Source organism: Lepidothrix coronata, unplaced genomic scaffold, assembly GCF_001604755.1.
Source record: "Lepidothrix coronata isolate B3197 unplaced genomic scaffold, Lepidothrix_coronata-1.0 Scaffold58, whole genome shotgun sequence".
NCBI lineage: Eukaryota > Metazoa > Chordata > Aves > Passeriformes > Pipridae > Lepidothrix > Lepidothrix coronata.
Window position 1 is genome coordinate 2,864,992 of NW_016690238.1, and position 20,908 is coordinate 2,885,899.

At 40.6% G+C, this 20,908-nt stretch overlaps 1 protein-coding gene across 2 annotated transcripts in view; it reads left to right on the forward strand.

The window, feature by feature from the left end:
* SCAPER (S-phase cyclin A associated protein in the ER) overlaps positions 1–20,908 on the forward strand; it is a 142,333-nt gene that overhangs the window by 64,955 nt on the left and 56,470 nt on the right. For both annotated transcript variants that reach the window (XM_017816921.1, XM_017816922.1), the window contains exons 22-23: positions 82–147; positions 9,253–9,379. In XM_017816921.1, the coding sequence (XP_017672410.1) occupies positions 82–147; positions 9,253–9,379 (193 nt within the window). The remainder of the gene's footprint in view (positions 1–81; positions 148–9,252; positions 9,380–20,908) is intronic.

The following is a 20,908-nucleotide window of genomic DNA, read 5'->3' on the forward strand; positions in this document are numbered from 1 at the left end:
AAAGGTTTGAACCCTGCCACTAATATTACATCCTGTACACTTTAGACAATAGTCAATAATAATGAATATTTTCTCCTCTAGGGCAAAGGAATATGAGAGCTTGATGGAAGCAAAAAATGCTGTGTCTGATTCCCCATTCAAATCCAAGTAAGCATTAAACTTTCTTTACTTTAGACATGTGCTTTTTTGCCCTGTGTTGCAGAAGTGCTTCTGAAGTTCCCAGCAGAGTAGGTGTGGAAGGTTCTCCCTCAACATGGGGCATGTTGCCATCTTGAGTTACACATTAGTTTCTAATACAAAAGCTCAGACCTTAGAAATGCTTTTTTTTTTGAAGACACTGTGTATCTTAAAGCGTGGAAGTTGCTGTAGTAAAGAGAACATGTGCTCATACTTTTCTTACCTGGAAACGAGAAGGTTCCAGTCTTGCACTTCCAGACTGATGGTGAAAATTCAGCACTGGAATGCTGGGGCTGAAAATCTTATATTTGGCCTGCATTTGATCAGAAAGAAAGGTGAAAGCATATGATGTTTTCCAGTCTGACATTGAGCTTTTCAAAGAACAGACCTTTTTGTTGTCTAGGATAAGGCACAGATGAAAACAGCTGGATGGTAAGATTAAAACAAGACCTGTGCTCAATGACAAATTCCTTCTCCTTAGTTTGAAACTGAAAATTGCTCAGCTCTTACTTTCTGATTTCACTGAAACCAGTTGGGAAAAGATGCAGAATATTTGGATTTCCAAAAGGATTTTGGTAAGGTCTATCACCAAAGATTTTAAAAGAAACTATATAGTTGTAGTTTAAGTGGAAAGCACTTAAGAAGTTGAAAAGAAGTGGAGTGTTTCCTCAGTCCTTGGCAGAACAGGGAGGTCACCAGTAGAGTTCTGCAGTTCTGAGATGTTTGACATATTCACAAGTGACTTGGAGAAAGAGGGCAAGCAGTGAGAGGACAGAGTGTGATGATCATGCAGAGATTCAGGACAGTAGGGACAAGAGCTGATGCTGAATGATAATTTTGAAGAGAGTTGGTGAGGCAATAAAATGGCTGGTGAAATCCAGTGTATATTGAGTGCTACAGAATAGAGGGGGAAGACAGAACTCAATTATACCTTCACATACAAAGTGTGGGCCTTGAATTTGCAGATGTGAGAGGTAGTTCCAAGAAAACATCAGCTCAGTCCTCTCAGTAGTTCATAGAAATCCTTTGTTAAAATTATTTAAAAACTAGCAAAACCAGGACAAAGAATGTGATGTACAAATACCTGGGTCATCTGCATCTTTTGAATACAATGTGCAGTTCTGGTTCTTTGTCTCCAAACAGATAAGCTGGAATTGTTAAAGGCTCAGAGGAGGCAGGAAAGGAAATCTGTAATAATTTTACGTGTAACTTCTGTGTTAGGAAATAAGTAAGCTGGTACTTCTCATTCTGGGGAAAAATGTGATAATGGGAGGAAGTTCTAATGGGGTTATGTTACAGAGATCTATAAGGTCATAAATGGCATGGAAAAGATGGATGGTGATTGTTTGCTGTCCTTCCTGGTACCGGAATGAGGGAACGCAGGGTAGAGCTGGAGCAGGATTCAGAGGGAACCAAATCCAGTGTTCTTAAAGCAGAGTGCAGGGAGATGGATGGAACTCCCTAACTAAAGTCACACAGGTGATAGCTGACAATCTACCTGCATTCCTGCAGTTCTGGGAAAGGACATCCAGCCCCAGAGACTCTGAAGATGAAAATGGGGAAAGAAACAGATTAGTAAAGAGGATTATGCACTCCTGCCCTGTTCTTAATTTTCCTGAGACAGCCATTTACAGTGGGCAGATGGTGTGTGTGCCTTACTTGTAGTTGGGCTCAGGGAGTCTGTAGCATCAGCCAAGGAGCTGTGGGGTCTCCACAGTTGGATTCTAAAACCCTCGTCCTAAAATTGCAACGACTTTCCAGACTGGGGATATTTGTCTTCAGACCAAGGTAATAATCTGTATGTTTTGTGGTTGCTTCCATCACTCATAAATTGCTGATATACTTGAAGGTGGCATTTTGTATAAGTTACTGGTGGTTAAGAAGTTCAGATCCTTGCAGTTATATACAACTAGCCTGCAGGCAGTATCTTTTACATAGTCTTTTCAATAGCTTGAAAACCTGCTGCTGAATCTTAGATGTATTTTAAAATAATAAAAATCCATCACTGAGGTTTGACTTAAGAAAATGCCCCATCTCCAGCAGATGGCACACCTGCATAAACACATGGGGAAGGAATTGGTTTTGTTTCTTAGTCATCAGCACTTCCATTTTCAAGATTAATTTTGTGGCATATTAAGACTTCTAGATTTGTAGCTTCTGTGTTTTGCTTTTCTTTGCTACCAGGAAATAAAACATTAAGGTCTGATTGTCAAAAAGTAGAAATGTGCATGTTTAAGTGAATGAAAATGTTGATAAGCTGTAGTGCCTCCACTTTAGGTCCTTTCTGAGATCATAAGTGATGTAACTTAGTCAGCTGTGTCTCAATTGAAGCACAAGAGAAACTCAGATTTTTAAATTTTTAAAAATATTTTCAAATCTTTTGACTGATCTTCAATTTAACAGTTCTCATTTCTCTTTACGTGGTTAAAAGTTCCTTTGCTTTCAGACAGAATCTTCTGTTCCACCTGCTTTCTTAGTTTCTCCCTTTATTGCCTCTGTTATTGCTGCGCCCTTTTAGACACAAACTAGAGTTGTGGCCACTGTGTAGCTCACTCTCATCACAGATCTGAGGTCTCTTTTGCAGTCTTCCTGTAGAAACCTAGGGATCTAGCAGATGCTTACATCTATATTTTTAAAGCATAGTTTCAGATATCATGGTTATTGTTCTTTCCAAAATTACACAACTGTTTATCTACTCTGAGGCTCATATGTCTGCGAGCTTCTTTGAAATCAAGGGGCAGCAGTGGGAGCTCAAGTCTGAACTGGCTTTTTAAGAAGAGAGGAGTGTCTGTGAGACAACCATAAGCCCAGTCTGTTCCTATTGAAATGTGTTAACTTTGCACAACACATATTACAAAATGGAAGAATAGGGAAGGGTAGTTTTATCTCCTTCTGTAAAGGAAAGCATGAGAGGGCAAGTTTCCTGAGGCAAGTGTTTTAGTCCAGACTGTATCTGTTTACATGGCAAAATGTAATACAGGAAAAAATAACAGGAAAGCACCTTTGTAACAGAACTAAGTACGGGATCTTACTTAACCAAGACCAGTAGGAAGAGGAGTCAGCAGAAAGGAGCAAACAGCAGTAGGTCTGCACTGAGTATTATTACATTGTAAAAGTGGTCAGAGTATTGGCTTTTCAGCCAGAACACCATGTGCTGCTCTAGGATTTGGTGTTTAACTGCTACTGTACCTGGCTGAGAGAGCAAACCCTGTCAGTGCTGGGAGGTAAACCCTGCCCAGCCCTCAGGAGATCTGCAGAGTTACTGAGAAAGGTCATGTCACAGAACCGAGGGGGTGCAGACTCAGAGTGCTAAATGCATTCTTTGTGTCCAAACAAATGCCAATACTTTGTGTCCATCCCAAAGGAAGGTTTGAGGTGTTCTGATTGGAGTGGAAGTATGCTAATAGACAGAAAACACTTTTTGACCTAGTGGGCTGTGGAATTTAAAAATGGAAAAGTTCTTTTTTTTAAATTCCATTTAAAATGTGATCCAGTTGGTAGGTGTATTTATTTGCTTAACAGAAGCAAATGTGTTTTAGAATTAAATCATTAAATATGTCTTCCCTTTATGCTTCCTTGCTTATGCCACATTTCTTTACCCACTCCTCTCCCCCCAACTGATTGTGTCTTCACAAACAACTAAAACCATTTATGGAATGCAATTTCTTATCTGATTTTAGTTCTTAGTCATGTTGTCAGTTGTTACAGAAGAAAGACAGAACCCAGAATTAGTAGTTGGCAGGTAAAAAGCCTTTTTAGATCACCTTTAAGATTAAGCCACTTTAGTATTATAAGACCACCGATTTCCTGCTGTGGCTGATAGATTGTTTCAGTGGTTTTTACTAGTTTAAGGTTTGAGATTTATAAAATCTTCTGCACTAAGGAAGCACTGATCCAAGTGCTTTCTAAGCTCTGCAGTGGTACTACACTAATGGCAATAAGCAGACAGGGTTTATCCTGCTTTGATAGGCACTGTGTATCCCTTTTTCAGTTCCAGAGTACTGATTCATGACAGGGATTGTGAATGGCTCTAGGTAGTTCTTTTTTAGAAATGGGTTTTAAAAGATGACTGGGAAAGCTTTCTTTTTTTTAGTATCTATTAAAAATATTGTGCCCATTAGGGGGTGAGGGCTATAAGTCCAAATACTGCTTCATTTAGTAAGTATTCTGCTCTCTGAACTATTTCATGTGCCAAGAGGGACATCCAAGGAAAAGGACTGTGGACATTCTCACCTGGAGCAGCCAAGTGTTGCTCCCGACCTCTCTCCACTGTGCATTTGCTGGTTGGTCACTGGTGGCACTTGGGTAATTTTATAAATGCTGGTGGACTCTTGGTGGATTTGTAGTATTAATTCATATTTTCTGGGAACTGATCTGAGTATTTGCTTATTGTTCAGTCTGTCAGGTTAACCTGGCAAAAGGTGTGTCAGGTGTCCATTAGAGCATTCTCAGGTGTCCATCAGAACACGTTTTCAAAAGGGAAGGAAAACATTTTCTCAAAGTTAGAAGGTTATTTACATCTATTTAGTATCTTCTAATCCAAAGGCCATATATGTCAGTGTTAAAGCAATCTGCAGGTAGCAAAGTGTAAATGTCATCCTTTAATACAACAGAGAAACTAAGGTAATGAAAGATTGCCTTGTGCCTGAAGGGAGTTAACAGGACTGCAGGGGGAGAAGATTTAACCCCTTCGTCTAATATTTTAGCCAATCTCTCCTCACACAAGAAGGAATTGTTTTCACATATTTTTTTTACTTACCTTTTTCTTTTCCACTGTGTAAAGGGATACTTGGGGTAGTATGGAAATGGGAACCACTGTTGTCCTGAAAACAGGCTGCAGCACAAAATTAAGAGAATTAGAAAATGAAGAACTATTTCCTGTAAGAATCTGCTGGAGAGAAGATGGGAATGTAGTGTGAAGTTTGTTCTTGCAGAGGGCCATAGCTAAATGTCTTTAACAATACAGTGCTTTCTTACTTTCATTATGGTATATCAGTGAATTCACAGGATAAACTCACCTTGTAGATCTTCTTGGTGTAGTAGGCTAGAGGCCGGGTAGGCCAACTGTAAGATAATATACCAAAATACTGATTACTGCAGGAAAAAAACAGTCTCTGAAACTGGAAGTACTCGTGCAAAATTTAGTTTCCAGACAGCTCTGGAAACTGTAGAAGAGCCAAAATGTAAGTAAAATAAAATCCAGTTAAACTTTCAAAGCAGATAAATAACAGGTTTATGATTGGGCAAGCAGTAGATTTCATCTTCAGGGCAAGGCTGGAACGTTCTCATAGGAATACAAATAAATGCATTCAGAAAATGAGATTTATAGGAGTTTTTCATCATTTTTCAGCGAGATTCCTTCCAAACGCTGCAGAAGGTGTGTGAAGCTGCAGATGTAGCTGTTTTTCGCCTGGCAGTGCCTGGGACTGTGCCCAGCTGTGTTTCCATGGCACGCCTGGAGCCATCGGAGGGTGCCCCGCGTGCCAGCACAGTGTGAATTGTACTGCGGGCAGGGAATGTAGGTTGCTTCCAGGGGATACAGCAAAGCTCCACTTTGGGCTGGGCAGGAACTTCCCCAGACGTTCTCAGTTCTCTCCAGGCACGGGCTGCCTCGGGAAGAATCGGGGCTGTGTGTCCGGCTGGCACTTGGCCGCCCTCACCGGAACCTCCGGAGGAGTAACCGCTCCTTCCCTGCAGGAACTGCACAGCACCCACTGCTCTGCCCACTCACACTAATCCTTCCTTGCATACATCACTGTGCAGCCAAGAAATCATGGATTTAAACCTGCAAGTGCTGAAATACATTGATGTTACTATTTCAAGGCTGTTTTTTTCTGGAGATGAAATGTGGCCTATAAATATTAACAGATCTCTTTCCTTTAGCCTGTAAAATATATTAAACCTGCTAAAAATATGTAGCCCGTGCTAAAAAGGAAAACCTTTGATATTGAATATCCCTTGTTTTTCCACTTGCAGTGAAAAAAGATCAGATACTGTATTTTTATTTGCTGAACATACTATTTATGAAAGTTTATGTTATGGTAACATTCCAAGACCAGTCAGTGCCTTATGTCCTTTCTGATATTTCTTCTGCATTCTGAATTATCTGTTTGTGGGCAGTACTAAAACCTTAATTAGTGAGATGGAAATAATTTTAGAGAAAAAGACATTAACTTCCCTTTTATCCAGCCCCAGTAAAGTTTCAGTCATTTATCATTCCTGTAAGGCATAGTAAGCATTGGAGGAGTGAAAATTGGGAGACAGAAGGAAGAGTAAATAATTGTCCTAAAATGATTGAATTTGGACTCAGCAGTATTTCCACATAGCCACTGGGTCAGGTGTTGATGCCATGCTCTAGTAATCCACCCTGCATACCAGGAGTGCACAAGGAGTCCAGAATGGACAGAGTTCTCTTTCCAAATCCGTTCATAGCAATGGTAAATTCCACATCCAAGCACAAGTCCTCTTCCATAGATTTCTAGTCCTTTGAAACAGTCCTAAAATTATTCTTATTTCTCTGACACTGCCAAGAAGTCAGTATAGAGGATACTAAAATAATTTCTCTGTGGGAGGAGGGAGTTCTTATTTCCCTTCTCTTCCCCATGTGATCACACAGCATCCGTTAACTGTTTTTGGCAGAAGATTCACCACACAGTAGGGTATGAGGCTGTGAGAGGTAATTCTTTAATGTGGTGGAATTGAAAATCTATTCTTCAAGTTTCTTAATCTGTGATGCTGAACACACGCTTAGAAAGTTGGAATTTTGGAAAAGCATCCAGGAAGACTTTTAGAAGAAATGGAAAACTGGAAGCTTTTCCTTGGGAGTTAACGTGTTGTACAGCTTTGTTTTTAAACCGAGGACAGAAAGTGAACGTGGTGTTTAGCTTGCAGAGCATCTTAATAGGCTGAAGAGAAAGAAACTTCTGTTCCTCTGTCAGCAGAAGTATTGGTGTAATATGATTATGTTCCCTTTGAGTCCTTGTGAGGAGCGTTTTGATAAACCTTACACGTTCTGTGTGCCGATGCCTGATGTAGATTAGGAAAGTGCCTTTCTTCAGCCTCTGTGGTTAATCCTGGTGGAATTCCATTCCTCTGATGTTAAATGAAGCAAATGGAAACCTGTCTTGCTGTCTTTTGTGAGGTGAAGTAACAATATAGTGTGGTGGGTTTTTTCAGTGCCTTTATGCTTTAATATGCAATTAGAGTAGATATTTCAAAGAAATAATAAGACTTTTTTGCTTGATGTGCTAGGATATTGCCAAGGCAACAGCCATTCTAAATACCATTCTGTGAGAATACCTGCAATACTCTGCTTCTGGAACATCTCTCTGGACTGCAGCAGTTCCACTTCTCATTGGTGCTCTGGTCTTTTGATTTACTGTCCAAGTCCTGCAGTTGTTTGAGTTTTGGCTTTTAATTTTGTTTCCCATTTTAGTTCGTGGCTTACTGTGATAGACAGAAGTTTCCTCCAACCTCATTTTCCACAGAGGAAATAGCAGTGCAAAAAAAAACTCATCAGGATGTAATCTCCTTTTATTTTTCTTGCCATAGAAAAATCTGATTGAATATTAATGGATTCAGCTGACCAGATGATAAGAAGTCCAAGACTCAGAATTCTGCAAATCATTTTTATTTTTACTTTAAGAACATATCCGTGTCTTCAGCGTGTCTCGAAAGCCATTAACAAAGCTCTGAATTTTTTCAAAGAGAAGGCACAGAGTTTCCTGTTTCCTCTTGATTAAGTGGAAACTTTCTATTCTTCCCCAAATGAATATTCTGATATTGATGATTTTTTTTTTTTTGATACATGTGACTACTGTGGTACATTCTCCAGCCTTTCCATCTCCAGCCTTCCTGTCTCACCTCTAGGAGACCAGTTAACGTAATTTTCTCTTTGCCATTACTCTGTGGTCACTTTGTGCAAGCCTTCTGGCCCTTTTACACTGATATCTCCATTTTATGAGCATTGTTACCCTTCCCCTCTCTTTTCCTTCCTATAGACTTCTGTATATTGGCTTCTGGTCACAACAGTGTTTCTCCCACTCATCCTGCTCAGCTACCAGCTCTGTCCCACTTCCAGTGCAAATTGCTCAGCAAAGGTCCACCGAGCACTGTCCCTGTCCCTCAGAGCAGCCAGGAGCAGGTACTGAGGCAGTGCCTGACAAATACCTGGCAAACATGGAATGACAATTCCTCCTGCCCTCTCCCAGTCTCCAGCTGAGGGCCCGTGTTCCCCGTGTGTATCCGCTCCGTCGCTGCACCCACAGCTGCAAAGTGTGCCCCTGAGCTCGTTACTGCCTTCACATTCAAGGCACAGAAGGATAAACTATGGGTGTCTTTTGACTGCTGTGTTTTAGACCTTAGGGTGAGAGAATGGTGCCTTGGAACTGCATATTTCTCCTCGCTGCCTCGCAGGAGAGCAAAGGGGAATAGCCCAGAGGTAGACATATAAAATGGAAATGAAACCTAACCCATGTGAGTCTGCATCTCTCCCACCTCTGCATTTTGGCTTCATTACTGACCCTCATTAATAAAATGCCCTTTCTGAGGTAGGCTGCAAAGCCACTGCTTTTTACTTATTCAGATAACCCTGAGGAGCCGTTTCTTTTATGATGCCTATAAGAAATTAGCCTGGTGATGTTTGCTGGTTTTGTTTAATCTGCTGTTCTGTTTCCCTTACTCATCTCAAGAGTGAATTGCTCAGCTGAGTGAGCCAAAATGATTGCATAGTGGGAGCAAAGCAGGATGAAACCATTTTAAAAGGAGCATGGCAAAAACAACTGTGGAAAAATAGGGAAACAACAACAGAAACAAATATAGCTAATAAAGAAGCACCTTGATGGCTGTACTGTCCACACTATTCCTGTGCTGTTTCCCTGAAAAAGTAGATAGTGAAGTGTCACAGACATTCCAAGCTGACTGTATCTCCTGGGATGTTTTACATGCTGGTCAGAATAGACAATTATAATATTTCTACGTAGATTTTCAGATATCTTTATCATTAGCAGAGGTTCATTACAAAGGTGAAAGTTAACATGAGTTTTTGCTTAACCCGCTCTTTGTTTTCTGTTGAAGGTTACAACGATTGACAAAAGACCTTGTAAAGCACCTCCAAATGCAGGAGAGCTGCTCACTGGGGAACAACAAAGTACCTGGGCTGGACAGGACTTTGGGAGAGATCTCTCGTATTCTGGAAAAAGAGGTATTGTGGCTTTTACTTGTATGACTTATATCCTATGAAGTGCATTGCCCTCAAATCTCATCGGTTTGGATTTGGGACTGTTTTAAACGTGTGGATGAATAAGTGACCTCTGTGTAACAAGCAGTTTCTGCTGTTAGACTTCTCTTTTTTTTTTCCCCACTGTATTTTTGCTAGGATTTTTTTTAACCTGGGTCATTTTAGCCATCTGGTTTATAGTGCTTATCCACAAACAATTAGCAGAGAACAGAGGAAAGAGTTGGAGCCAGCTTTGCTGGAGCACAACTCTGTTCAGTTTTCCCAGCTACAACAAAGCCAGTAGGTCTTTGCTGATGTGCTTATATATGGGATATTTCTATGTTTTGAATTTTTTTGAATCTGTGATTGTACAGCATATTTTGGTTTATGGGAAATGTTGGGGTTTTTTTTTCAGTTAATAGCACAGCATTTGCATCTTCTTTACTGTTTCATCATGGTCAGTCTGCTACCACAGTGCTTTGTGTCTTGTAATATAGTTTTTTGCTCCATTAGGACCACAGAGTATTTGAGCTTTCAGCTGGGACATTATGTTGTGTTCTCTCTCTAACCATTAGAAAATACTTCTCTTTCTTACCTGTAATCAAGAAATAATGAAAATTAGTTCTGAGAGAAACTAAATTACTGAAATCTGAGGAAGGGGCTGCATCATTATGGTTCAGGGTCGATGTTGGTGAAAATGAGAGCTCTGTTTGATGCTTTTCACAACTTAGTGTGGAACACAATTACTAGTGGCACGTGCTTTTAGCTACTGAAGGCTGCCTGGGCTGCATGGGGTCCTTACAAGTGTTCTCTTAGTCCATCAAGTTTAGTAGTGTTTTTGAAAGAGTTGTGCCATTTCCAAATTTTGCAGTGTTTGCATTAATTATTGAAAAGTTAATCTTTTTTTATTTCAAAATACAGAAATCGTGTTGTTGCCTAGCTACTATAAAAAGATGTATCTGTTTCAAAAGTTGTCTAAATAATTCTTGGAAACTCTTTGGAAAGTGGAGTTGTGTCCAGCCTCTTACCAGCAGTTGTTTTCTGAGATTTTTTAACATGCTGTGAATTGCAGCTAAGTGTTAGTCATTAATTGTTCACAACATTTTGCTGGTCGTTGAGTCTGCAGTGGAGAATTAACAGCTAAATTTGATATTATTAACAGACATGCATTATTTTGTTGTTGATTTGGGCTTTTACCCTCAAAGCATTACTCAGCCACTGGAGAAGTATTTTTATATCTGAATGTCCTAATCAATGAGGTCAAAAAAGATTGATTTCAGTAGCTGTCGCTGTGTTTACGGCACAGATCAGACACGGTCATTTGTAGAAGTGGGGAGTAATTCTCTTGTTAACTTGGGAGTCCAGAAATCAGCAGACACATCTTACATGTCAGTGGGCAGTGAAAAGAGTCTTGATGGTGTCAGTCATGGGCTGAGAGGAGGAGACTGACACCGTTAATTGAATTTCCCTGGAGAGCATAAAAATATACCCTAATGTGGGGGGAGAAACGAGGGAGTGGGAACCACACAAGCTGTCAGTGTGTGTGAGCTGATAACATTGATTTACCCTTGCTAATGGCCTGGGTTGAATAAAGAATTGCCCTGAGGGAGGCCAGGGTTCACTACAATAGATCCTTGCCACTTACTAGAAATTCTTTGGGCTCAGAAGTCGTGCAAAAGTATTACAAAATAAAATTGATCCACAAAACCCTCTTTTCATTCATGCTGTGAAACATTGGATTTTTCTTTTGTTAATAGTTTACACGGCCTGAAAAATTTATTTATACAGGCTCACCAGGGAAATAAAGATTTGTTTTACAAACCGTTAAATAAATTACTGAGCTGTACTTGGTAACAGTAAATAAGAAAAATAAATGCCATTTAATTTCTCAACAGAAAAAAGGGTTATTCAGCTCACTAGAAATCCCATGACTGTGCTGAAACAGCATTAAAGGGTTGGGTGTACTCTTTATGCAAACGTGAATCACAAAAAAAGGCACACAAGAGGATTGGCAGCCCTGTCTTGCTGGGTTTTGCCTTCAGGTACAGTGCAATCACTCTGACAATTTCTGGTTGGACTCAGCCTTCATCTGTTGTGTTCCACAGTGCTGAGTAAGGCTTTTTCTCACCCTGAACTTCTGTCATAGTGTGAGAACATTCTAGGATGCCACATGCCTGCGTGATTATTGTGGTCACACTTGCTCTTGTTTTGCCTTCCTGGTCTGCTGGACACAAGCACGTTCTGCACTTGGGGCCAAGTGCCAAACAGCAAAAAGAGTTTGTTTAATGCAAACTAACAGGTTTTTATATCAGTGTGTCCTCTAGATATTAAAATATAAGGAATATCTCTCTTGGGCAAAGATGCATCTTAACCACTGTCTGTTCTGGAGTCCTGACTGTATATTGCAGCACCTTACCTGCTTCTCCTTAACACAGAATTATGAGGCTGCTGCCAGCTCCCCATGGAACTCGGCTTTTCTTTGGAATCCAGTGCACGATTTGAGTGCCAACAAATGAAAGAGATGTTGCTTTGCTTTGCTTCAGGTAGTTGTCAGAACTCCAGGCACTTCTTGATATGCCCGTGTTGGCTTACTTGGATGAAGCTCTACAACCACTAGAAGCTTTGCACCCTGTGCAGGAAAAGTATTTGCAAAGTATAAGGATGAGCAAGTTGAAGTGCAGGTTCTGAGGATCTAACTTGGAGCATAGCCATTAATTACATGAAACCTGTGGTTCACGTGTCCTTAAATTAAATATACATGAGGTACTATAAGGTCATAAACCACCACGTGGTTCCAATTTTAAATAGACTCCCACCCCTCAGGTCGCGTGTCCTTGCTCGTGTTGGTAGGAGGCACAAATCCTGAGGGTGTTGGATACACCTGGTGTGCTGTCCCCAAGGTGTATCTGCTGCTTTGGGTGTGCCCTACACTGTTGGGAGGCAAGTCCTTGAGTCTTGTGCATCTCATCCTTACTGGCAGAAATCCTGGAAGGAAGTTGTGTTCACTTTCACCTCTGCTTTGTTTAAAAGTACAGAAAGAAAACAAACACACACAGAGCCACAACAGCAGAACCAGTGCAAATGTTCCCAGAAGGCCCTGGCCTGAGGTTGGCAGATTGTCATATGGGACTCTTCGAGCTCTTAATAAGATCTGATAATGCTCAGTTTAAGATCCCCCATGAATCAGCCTTTGATGCTCAAAGTAAAACTCATGTAACCTCTTACAGAAGGCAAACCTGATGTTTGAAACAGCAGAGCTAGAACTGTTTTTCTGCCACGATTGTTTTTATTTTTTTGCATGTTCATTCCTTGATGGACTAATCTTACACATCCATCACCAGGGGCAAGTGTGTTTCACTGAATTGGCTGCTCGAGTCTGACTTGAGCATTCACACAGAAATGTCCTGTAACAGGGAACTCTTGTAGCAACCAGGATATTGAAAGCTGTATATCCTGTTAGTGGGACTGCAGGTACAGTTTTAACTTGCTTATGCTTATCATTTATTTCCCTCAATGTAAAGAGGTGACATTTACTGATTAAAAACCTGCTGATTAAAAAATGTACTGATTACAAAGTGTCTACTATACAGAGATTAAGCTGCCTGAAGTGCATACATTTCTAAGGCTGTGACCCTGACCTGGGTCAGAGGTTGCTGCCTCTCAGATGATCATCCTTAGACTTGCTGGCAGAACATCACTTCCCTAAAGTTCTTCCTAAAATTTGTTATTAGAGCTTCGGGTTTGGCTCCGTGTTTTAAAAGTCCCACTTTTAAATGTTAGAGGTATTTCTTGTGGGTTTGGACAGTCTGTGCTGGGCAGGGTTGGCAGACACTGTTATTCTGAGGAAGGTGGCAGGATGCTGCTGGCAGTGAGGGTGGGGACAGCAGCTGGGGGCAGTGGCCTTTTCACCTGACTCAGCTGCAGCTCAAACACTGCAGTTAAATCACTTCAGTTAAATTTGTACAATACTTATTTGTGACATCAGACAAGCCCATAAGGTGTCTCTCATCCATCTGACTGGGAATATGACAGAGATTCAGTGCAACTCTGAGGGAACCTCGTGATTTTTGGAATCCAATTGCAACAGCTAATCTGCTTAACTGGAATTATTTGTATATGATCCTTCTTATTGATCACTAGTTTGAAAAAGATCTTCACCACAACACAAATTTTAAGATTCTTTTAACTAAGTGATTTGACTGAAGATCTTGCAGCTGGGCTCCCAAAGAGAGGGCTCAGGGGCAGGACAGAGGTTTGATCCATGTCCCATCCCAAACATACAGTACAGCTGAAGCTCCCATGTCCTCACAAGGCACAAAGTCCTAACAAACAAGATTTCACTGGTTCTGTTGATAAAACTTACTCTAATTTCGTATGGGTTTGAGGGATAGCTGTGTCCCTGATCTCCTTCAGGCTCTCCAGGTGCTGTAAAAATCTCAGTAAATAATAGCAAGTGCAAAACAAGTTGTTAAAGTGTGGTAGTAAAATGGAACCAGAAACAAAAAGAGGAGGCTTTTAATAGATCGGCCCACAGTGCTTATAATTACTTACCAGCTCTCTTCATGCAAATCTAAAAGTAGCTGCTTTCCAGCAGGCTAAGTTTCGAACCAGTTATTTACATTACTAATTCAGAATAGTATTCTTACTGGAAACATATTTCAGGGGGAAAATATACTTCCTTAGAAAAGGAATAATTTTATAACAGAAAAATGTGTGAATATGACCCAGTAATTGACTGCTCTGGTTTAATCCTTTTTTAAAAAAAAGAATCTCAATGCTTACGACCTCTAAAACATGCTCTCTCAGTGACCATTAATGGGTTTTTTTCTGTCAGGCAATGTTTTTGGGTTTGGGATTTTTAGAGAGATTTTTCAGCCTCCTGCTTCAGCAGTGGTGATGTCAGTTATTTACATTTCAGTAAAATGTTTGTCGTAGCTTTCAAATACATGGGGACTGTAGACAGACAGTGTTTATCCCATTGTAAAGACTGTCAGGAATGGCTGGCTCTAACAGCACACTCAGGCCCTGTATTTATGTTTTATTCTCTAAACTGTTGGGCCCATTGGGTATGGTGACCACAGCCAGGGTGAGGAGGGGTTTCCCCTCCCCCCCCCCAATAGTACTCTTAATCATCAGAAACTGAAACAATAAAATTAAAAACTGTTGAGGAACTAACGTATGGGAATGGAGCACATGTGAGCTTTTGTATTGCTCGTGGTTTCTTCAAATATCTCTACAGAGATTTAAAATTGCCCCGTGTATATGTGTGTGAGTATGTGTATATAAATATATGTATGACATGTATACACAGACAAAATAGATTTTAGAAGCAAATACTGTACATTATAAAGACTCAGTATTGTTACTTAAAGGATATTTAAGAATACAGTGGGAATTGTGATTTCGAAACTCTTACACTTTTAATTTTGGTGCTGCAGGTGACCTATGTAGCTGTGTGTTGCTCTTGTAGCAGAGTGGGGTACCCATCAGAGAGGATTGAAAGATACTGAATATAATGGCTGGATTTTATTTTTCAATAGAATAAAATTCTGGACCAGCTGAAAGGCAATTATGTACCTTTAAGCTTTTCTTAACCTGCTCTTGGTTATATTTGGACTGGATGTGGCCTTGTTGCTGCACATAATTGTGTTGCCTTGAATTAGTATTAGACAAGACACTGTAATTTGATATCAAACTTCTGAAGGAAACTTGAGTTCATAAGCTAAACAAGAGTGACATAAATAGGAAGTGTATTTTATGCTCCATTACGTCTCTGGAAAAATCAGACTGTTTTTATAGCACACGGGCCATAGCTTGAGGTTTGTGGGTTTTATTTCTTAAATGAAGAAAATTGTCAAGTGTGAATTAGAAGCAGCAAATTTTAAACCTAAATTTTGGGTAAGAAGAATTGATCCAAGTTGAACTTGGTTCTGTTAATCAGCGAGACTCCATGGAGGCAAGGATGATCAGTGTCCCTGAAGAAAGCAGGAGTGTTAGCAGGTGGAGCAATGATTCAGTAATCTTTGCAATATTGATGATATTTTTTCCCCGTACTAAATTGTTTTGGTTGACTGTATGAAAAGGAAGAGATGGAGAGAAGACAACAGTAAAGGAGTTTGGGAGCTGTGAATAGAACAGATTGCTCATTTCGGTAGCAGAGTGTTTCTGTGGGCAGGCTGCAGTCACTAATTAAGTTTGTGTTAAGGATATTTAGACCTCTGGAAGAAACCCAGCATAAAGGCTGATACATGGATTCATGGAGGGCTGGAGGAATCACTGGAGGTGGCAGCTCATCTGTCACCATGTTACCTAAGTCCAAAAAAGCATCTTTTTTTTTTTTATTATTATTTTAGTGAATTTACCTAAATCATGGACTAGTGGCTTTACCCACATTGTCTGTATTTTGTGATTTTATGTATATACATGCATACACACACAGGCACATTATCTGTATATTGTTTAATATACCATTTATTCTGTATAGCCCCACAATGGATTCATTTCTCAGTCTGACTGAAACTTTAAAAAGTTATTTAACATTTACCTTTAAGTAATGTAATACTTAATTACAGTAATGAAAAGCTTGGTCAAGATTCCAGGCTTTTATAGGCAGGTTTGTGGCTGTGAGGTGTTCATATTCCTTGGCAGGATGATTTCTGGACTCAGCCCCTTGTGTTTGCTTGTTTTCTGAGCATCCGATGTGTCTCCACTAGAGGACACTACTGGCAGAACCAACAGCAGATCCTTTGAATCCTTACAAGTGATAAACCTATTTAGAAGTAGAATTTCTTTTTGACATCAGGTTCAGGTGTCACTGTGCTTAGAAATCACACAGCTCTGTTTCCCACGAAGCTGCTCACAGCAGCCTGTCTGCTGGTGTCGGGTGCATGAGAGTTCCTACCTGGATGATCACTGTAAATCCTGACAAGACTTAAACTTGCCATCAGTTCTGTAGGAAAAACAGAAGTACACACGTGCACAGTATCCACTTACAAAGAAAGGAGCCCCATGCCCACAGCTGAGCAGCACACTGAGAGCCCCTGTGGTTCGTGCTCCCTGCACGGATTCGTGGTGCAGAGCAGGGTGTCCTGTCCAGGCCTGGAGCAGTTCAGCTTGGCTGCAGTGCAGCACTGGCAGGGGACCAGCAGCAGGGCTGAGCTCTGGCACAGCTGCCCAGGCAAATTCGTGACTGGGGATGGAACAAGCTGGAAAGGCCTCTGAGCCCCCCCATCAGTCCTGTGCCCGTTCCACCTCCACCCTTGTGACGCTGCGCTGGGACCCTGCAGAGCCTCTGGGGCTGTCATGTGTAACCTGCTGCCTTTCTCTTACATGAGCTGTGTCTTTTGGCTCCTGGCCATGGGAAGATTTTGGTGCATAGTGCACTGGTTTACACCAAAAAGCTTTCTTTTATATCAGGCAGTGGGCATTTCGTGGCCAAAATTTTTAGGAAGCAAAATAAACGCTCGCACACTGCCTTAACTGTGCTTTCATCATTGTGGGTTTTGTTCTCTATGAAAGTAATTGCTACTCTTATTTGTTATAATGAGAAGTTAAAAGTCTAAGGTTCATTTTAGCTAAACATATGATGTATTTCTGTGCAAAGAATGGCTTAATTTTTAATCCATCCATTAATTTTTCAACTTGGGATACTCCTGCAGTAGTCAGTTCCAAAGCTATAGTGATGTCACATGAAGGGAAGTCATTAATCAAATGTAAAGCTGAATTATAACTGTTTAAAAACGATTTAAAGGCAAAATCCAAACTTTATGAAGGGTGTTGAATTACAAAACTTAAAAATGAGTTTTTTTAAAACCTAAAAAACTAACTAACCAGTTTTTTTAAAACTAAAAAAGAAGTTTTACCAGCTAAAACTAGAACTCAGGCCCTTGTAACTCTGTATATTGCCACCAAAAATCTAATAATTTTGCTCACACAGAGGGTAACAGGGAATTCTGTATTTATGCTTTCTTTGTTGCAAATATTAATCAAGTCTTCAGCTGTTCATAGGAAAGTACAGAACCTGAGGCAGAGCATGAACTCCAGAACTGATAAAGCAGATATAGTTGATGGAGAAGCTGAGGTGTAAATAACCCTCCTCAAAAGTAATTCACTTCTTTAAACCCTTTACCTGAAAGATTAGAGAATTTTAATGTACAGATGATCAGCACTGAGTGCAAGTGGTGCACAATGCCTCTAAAACACAACCTGAAGAAGGTTCAGCAGTGTTCAAAGCCTGGAGTATCCATATTGTCCTGCCTCTACCAGCTTATCTGCAGAGAGTCCAAGCTGCTCCTGGTAGTGGAACCCTCACCTCCTCTGTCAGCTCCAGCAGGTTTGAGAGTCACAACCCGGGGCTGGGAGTTCAGAGAGCAGCCCGTGGGCAAACACAGGAGGAGCTCCTCAGACAGCATTTCCCACCCAAACAGCCTTTTCCTGTCACTGCCAGGAGGAAGTCAATAGGTCAGGTGTGTGTTTGGTGGTGCAGGTTGGACCAGGCAGCTTTATATCATCAGTTCATTTGCCCCGAGTTTCTGTAATCTGTGGATTAACCTTTTTCTCGAGATGAACATATAAATAGGAACTTGTTACTAGAGGTCAGCCGCGGAATATTTTTTAACTTGTTTGCTGGACATGGTATTAAAAGGCAAGTTCAGTTCACAGATAAGCTCTGCAGTGTTCTTACTCCAAGATTATTTGGAGGTTGATTTCTGTGCACAGTGGGTGTAGTTAAAAACTGCTGTGGGATGTAATTAAATGCTGTCAGCTTCCAGTGTTGCAGTAATTGTGGCTTTTTGCTGTGAAATCAGGCTTCTGCATCAGTTAAGAACTGATACATCATATCAGAGTGGATATAATGGATATATCTGCATTCCAAGGTATGCAAAGTTTCTTCACTACAGGACAAGAGATATGTTTTAGTGTCGTTAAAGTCCAGATACAGATTTCTCAGTCATGAGGAAATGCCCTACACGGACACGTTTCTGCTAATAGCAGACACCAGCTTAGAGATCATGATAAAGTAATGATTATCATAGTTTTAAAGGAAATTAAGGTTTTATTTAGTTTGGTCTGATGATATATCTATTGACATATTTTCTTGGAAGTATTTTTAAAATTCAGCAGTGATTTGAGACCGTCACTTCTGACTTGAGAACGTGTCACCCAGAGGTCTGCTCTGATGTTTGCAGTACCTCACAAACCTGCACTGTTTATGTGCCCCACAGCCCTTAGGAGCTGTCCAGATGGGGTTGTGGGCAAATAGTCCAAGAGGTTACAAGAGAGCACCCAAGGCAATCAGGGTGAAAGCTGTGTTTAGAATTCAAGTGCTCTTGACCGCACGACGGGTCTTTAAACAGCCACCGCTCCCTCTCCCTGTGTCCTTTCCCACATCATTTTAATGTCTTCAGGTTTGTTTGGATTGCTCTGGTTTTTGTAGTTTGGGTTCAGCTGAAATCAGTACTGCTTTCTAGTGGCTGACAGCTCTCAGTAGTGACCTGTCAGCCACAGGATTTTCAGATTCAGTGTTGCAGGAGATACCCGACTTTCCTGACTCACTGTGCAATTTCTTGTCCAATCAAATGCTGAGAGACAACAGGACAAGATCACATAATTATGCTCTTTATTTACCTGTTTGGAAACTTCTATTTATGAGGTTAGTAATGAGAAAAACTCAAATTGGTCTGAGCTAATGGAACCATCTATGGAGATCCAGGAGTGGTTGTTCCTGGTATTAGACTTAAACCTCTGTCCTTACTTTCCTCCTTTAATTGATGCACTTACTAGATGCCCTGTTATTTATAAATAGACTAAACATTGATTTTTAATAAAAGCACATGCTGCAGTGCTGTCTTTCAAAATACATATAAAGATAATTCTTACTTTTCCAAACAATAGTGTGTGTTTCCTGTTATGCTGCTTAGCGTGAATGAAAGCAGCTGAACAGGTAGCATGGAATTCACTGATTTACCTTTGCCTGTCTTTCCTTTATGCCTTTCCCTGACACTTGAAGCTTCACAATCAGGATTGTGAGGGTCCTGTCCTTGTCAACAGCAGTGTAATAGAGTGCCTCTGTGACTTTACCATTGAACTGAAAAGCCACTGCAAGAACTTGGAAGGAAATTGGGTAAATAAGGTTCATCCTGCTCAGTGAGATCATACAGTGGGTCAGTAAGGAGTTTATCGAATTTGGTTTAACCTCACAACGTGAGCAGATGTTTGGAAGCAGAAAAATGAATTGAGTATAAGATGGCATAGACAGAGATCAGGTTTATGCACACAGGACATTTAGTGTTTTCAGGACAGGCTTAAGAGTCAATAGTATTGGTATTGAACCAATTTTAAGTCACTTGCCAATAGCAGACTTTCAGAGAGTATAGTACTAAATACCTCTCCTTCTTTTATTTTTGATTTAGTTAAAAAATAAGCTAAGCTTCATCTTTCTACTGCGTTTGAGTGAGGTATCAGCCACTTGCTTTTTCACCCTTTCTTTTCGTCCCTCTTAGACATTTGTCTTCCTTTGCACTAAATGTGCTCTGAGAAGCTGCAGGTAACATAGCTGAGCTGTTGAGGTGAAAAGCCAGGATTACCCAGATGGATCAGATGGTGGAGGCTGAGCTCAGGAGTGTGCAAATACTGAGTGTTATGCAGGGAGTGAAACACCTTGTGCAGGATCAGGCCCCTTTACCTGCCTGCCATCAGATGCCTGGTAACCACCCTCTTCTAGATGAAGCCACGGAGATTAGTCAGTGTGGAGAGTAAACACAGAAGCCAGAGGAGCTGCCTTATCTTTAAGACTTCAAAATCAGCTTTCAGGCTTCAGAATTTGCACTTTGCTTTGCAGGAGAGGCAGGATGGAGCATTTCTCAAGGCCTCCTTTCTGGGGCTTTAACCCATTAGCACCTCAGGAGGAAGGAGGTGTTACAAGTACATGATCAGTGTATCCTCAGTGTGAATGAATATCTCCCCCCAATGGTGTGCAAATGCTACTGAGCCGCTTCTGGTTCATGTTTTAATCCTAAACTAGTTCTCCATTGATGTTCAGTGGTTGAAATTTTATTGTGGGTGAATTCACTCGTGTTTGAAAACCAGTCTGAGATTTTCAGATGGAGCGAAGTGTTACAACACTAATTTCACTAGAGACAAGTATTAAAGGGAACAAAATTGGCTATTTTAATAGAAAATATTATTTTGATATACTCTGCAGTCCTTTTCAGTGTATAAAGTTTTATGTCTGGAGGACTACTGAAAGAATGTAGATTTTCTACAGTCACAGACATACCCGTGGGTTTGTATGTCCATGTAGATATACTTGTGTATTTATTTAAAGGGGGAGGAAAGGAAAAAAAAAAAGGAGGAGCCAGCCCAGGATTCAGTTGTCTGGTTTGTTTTTCTAAGGCAGCTTTGAACTGCATTTCTTAGCCCCTGGCATTTTAGATAGAATCTTCAAGCACCAGATAAAAGGAAAGAAAAAAATTCTTAAGGTGGATTTCAACTATATTTTACTAATTAGTTATT